The sequence below is a fragment of the Echinops telfairi genome, unplaced genomic scaffold (assembly GCF_000313985.2).
Source record: "Echinops telfairi isolate 266 unplaced genomic scaffold, ASM31398v2 ScPeMD7_7469;HRSCAF=8507_1, whole genome shotgun sequence".
Taxonomy (NCBI): domain Eukaryota; kingdom Metazoa; phylum Chordata; class Mammalia; order Afrosoricida; family Tenrecidae; genus Echinops; species Echinops telfairi.
This window is the reverse complement of record NW_022111373.1, coordinates 72,098,554-72,101,918: the sequence shown is the minus strand read 5'-3', so window position 1 is coordinate 72,101,918 and position 3,365 is coordinate 72,098,554. Positions and strand designations below refer to the sequence as shown.

General features: G+C 43.3%; 1 protein-coding gene across 1 annotated transcript in view; it reads right to left on the bottom strand.

Annotated features, from left to right (window-relative positions):
* Positions 1-3,365, bottom strand: part of DMGDH (dimethylglycine dehydrogenase) — a 94,131-nt gene that overhangs the window by 27,982 nt on the left and 62,784 nt on the right. The window contains exon 14 of the mRNA XM_004703522.2: positions 3,253-3,312. Coding sequence (XP_004703579.2) covers positions 3,253-3,312 — 60 coding nt within the window. The remainder of the gene's footprint in view (positions 1-3,252; positions 3,313-3,365) is intronic.

The following is a 3,365-nucleotide window of genomic DNA, read 5'->3' as shown; positions in this document are numbered from 1 at the left end:
GTGTCAGGAAGGTGAGCATCATAGAATGCCAATTTACTAGAAGAAAGTATTCTTGTGTTGAGGGAGTACTTGAGTGGAGGCCCAATGTCCTTCTGCTTCCTTAATACTAAACCTATAAATGTAGGCTCATAGATCTATTTCCCCATCCTCATATATTGACTGCAACTCTTTATAGGAGTAGAAAGCCTCGTCTTAACCCTCAAGAGTGACTGATGGTTTCGACCTGTTACCCTTAAGGTTAGTAGCCCAATGTGTAACCACTACTCTACCGGGTCACCTTCCAAAAATCCCTCTAGAACAATTCTACTTTGTAACTCACAGGGTCAAATTTGACTCAAAGGCAGTGAATTGGTTTTAATATTGAATGTTAATATTCCTCTGTATAAGCTTCTGCTTCTCCTTCTGCTTTCATATGGCAACAATTTTCTGAAGCAATATGGATCTAAATTAGTCTTTAAAATATTGTATTTTATTGTCTATTTCCAGGCATAAGACTTAAATGATTGAGTTGCATATTGTACTTTGAAATTTCTAGATGTTCTTCAGAAACTAAGCTAGAGTTGCTAAACTACCAAATAGGATGCCAATAAAGTGGATTTGACCTACTCACCTATCTTGGAAGGTAACAAGTATTATTATGGTTAGGCTGATACCAAATAGCCGCCTGAATCAACATAATTGAAAAACACTGACTCAATTAGGTTTCTGGCCCTTGGGCCACACACATCTTGACCCAAATGGATTCATTAGGAATTAACTCAGTGATAACCGAATTAGAACCAACAATCCAGAAATCACAAAACCATACCAAAATCTAAACTCATTGTCTAATAAAAAGCTAACTAAGCTATTGATCTGAGCGTGGGTTATTAAAATAATTTGAAAGAACTAATACATATACAATCCACACCTGCTTATAATCATAAAGGGAGGTTTTAAAGCCCAATTTTAATATGAAGACATCATTTATCCATGCCTTGTCCCCGAACAATAATAACAAACACTGAAGCAGAAGAATGAATTATCTATCTTCTTCTTGGTGGCCAACAACATAACTTGAGTGCTTTCAGGGGCTGGGCCATTTTTATCTCTATTTTAAATGGCTAGACGAAAACTTCTGTTACCATAGGAGCAATCTGCTGCCAGGGCCTGCCTGCACGCCGAGCACCTGCTTTCTCTGGTCTAGAGGCAGATGGTAGATCATAAAAATAGAGACCATGGGAAAATGTCCAGAAAGATACTCCCCTTAAAGCCCTTTAGAAGCTTAATTTTCCTGAAATTTAATATTATACACGTACATGTTTTATGTTAACATCTAAAGCTCGGAATTTGGAAATTGATGCATGGACATTTTATATATATATATATATATATACACACATTCTAATATATAGAATATATATAGATATAATATATAGAATATCTATTAGAATATATATATTCTAATATATATATTCTAATATAGAATGTATACATATTCTAAATATTATATATACAGTGTTAGAGAGAGAGAGGGAGGGAGAGTTGGAATCCCAACAAGTACCCTGTTATCAGGACAGGGTCTGATATCATGACTGTCAATAAAATTGAAGGTGGATGAAAATGAGGAAGCCCCTCAGCAAGACGGACGGACAGAGTGGCTGCAACTACGGACTCAAGCACAGGAATATTTGTGAGGGTGGTGTAGGTCCGGGCAGTGCCTTGTTCTATAGTAAGCACATAGGATTTCTAGGAATCAGAATCAACAGTACCTAACAACAAAAGCAAATATCCCTAGGGAGCCTGGGTAGTTCCGTGGTAGAATTCCTACTTTCCAAGCAGGAAACGAGCTCCATTCCCCACCAATGCACCTGGGGGAACCAGCAAGCCCCCATTAGTGAAGACTAGCATGTTGCTGATGTGATGCCGAAGAGGTTTCTGCACAACCTCCAGAAAGAAACAAAGAAAGATGTGTGATCGACTTCCAAGACCTACGTTTAAGAACCAGCCTATAGAGAACTCTGGAACGCATTGGCCCAACAGGGACGGGCAGTGGGGCCGTCCCGTCCCCAGCAGCAGCTCCAGGTCCCCTCAGCAGCAGCTGCTGTCTCAGTCCGTCCTTCGCACTACCCTACCTGCAGCTCTCTGAGCCCCACTGGCATGGAGTCATCCGGACTCGTAGCCACGCTCTAGGACAGAGTAGCGCTGATCTGGTGGGACCCCGCAGCTGCACATCTTGACGGGTGCAGACAGCCCTTGGCCTCCTCTTTCCCTTCAGCTCCCGTGAAGATCCACAGCCTCGGAATCCCACCAGGGCAGCGCTACTCTGCCCCAGAGCGTCGCTAGGAGTCCGGATCAAGTGCGTGGCAGGGAGTGGTGGGCGTTATGGCACAGGTTCTCTATGCGGTAACCTTCTTTCTGTTGGTTGGACTCGTGATGAGCTAGGCGGTCATAACTTGGTCTGGTAAGATGCGTTATCTCGTAGGGTCGAGCTTCTCAAACCTTACCTGCCTGGGAACGCTCCGCAGAGTTTGTTAAAACAAGTGGTTTCTTGGGTGGACCCCCTAGAGATTCTGATTTAGCAGGGCTGGAGGGGGTGGAGGTGGGGCGCTGAGAATCTGAATTTTAACAAGCTCCTGGAGAATGTTGATTCTTCTTGTCTGAAGGCCATCCTGAGGCGGGTCTCCCTTTGGGCTGTTACTGGCACTTCTGATTCTTCGGCCAGATTGGCTTCTCAGTAAGGACGCATTTTAGGCTGACCAGATATTCGAAACGGGTCATTTGCTCACACTCGGACGTTGGGGTTCCATGCAGAGATGCTCGATCAGCAGATGGCTGGGATCTGTGGAGGCAAGGCTGCTTCGTGCCGTGAGGCAGCTAGGGAGAGTCAGCCCAGGCAGTCTGTTTAATTAACTGTTGTACAAACCCACACACCAAGAGTTACGCTGACAGACGACTGCCTTGGTTGGTGCCATTCCTAACAAGAATGTCAGCTGAGATATGACTGATAATCATCTTCACCCTCTGAATTCAGAGGGAGTGCTTATGGAGGCTAGATTCTGCTATTGTAATTCTACCAGCCCACTTCCACAGTTTGAACTGATCCCAAATGTTTAAAAAGCTTAGTCTGCAGCAACTGAATGGGGTTTATATTTACATTCTCCTATAACCACAGTTTGTTAAACACACGACTTTCATGTGTGGATCTGTTAGGAAACAGCAGCCACATTTTGAGATGTTTTACTCAGAGCGCCCTTTGGCGCGCCAACATACCTTATTTAACTTTATGAAATACTCCAGTCCAGCTTCCAAGGGATTTGTATCACAGTTCATCTAAAAGGGAACACACACATTTTAAATCTTAAATGAGCAACAATCATTTCCAC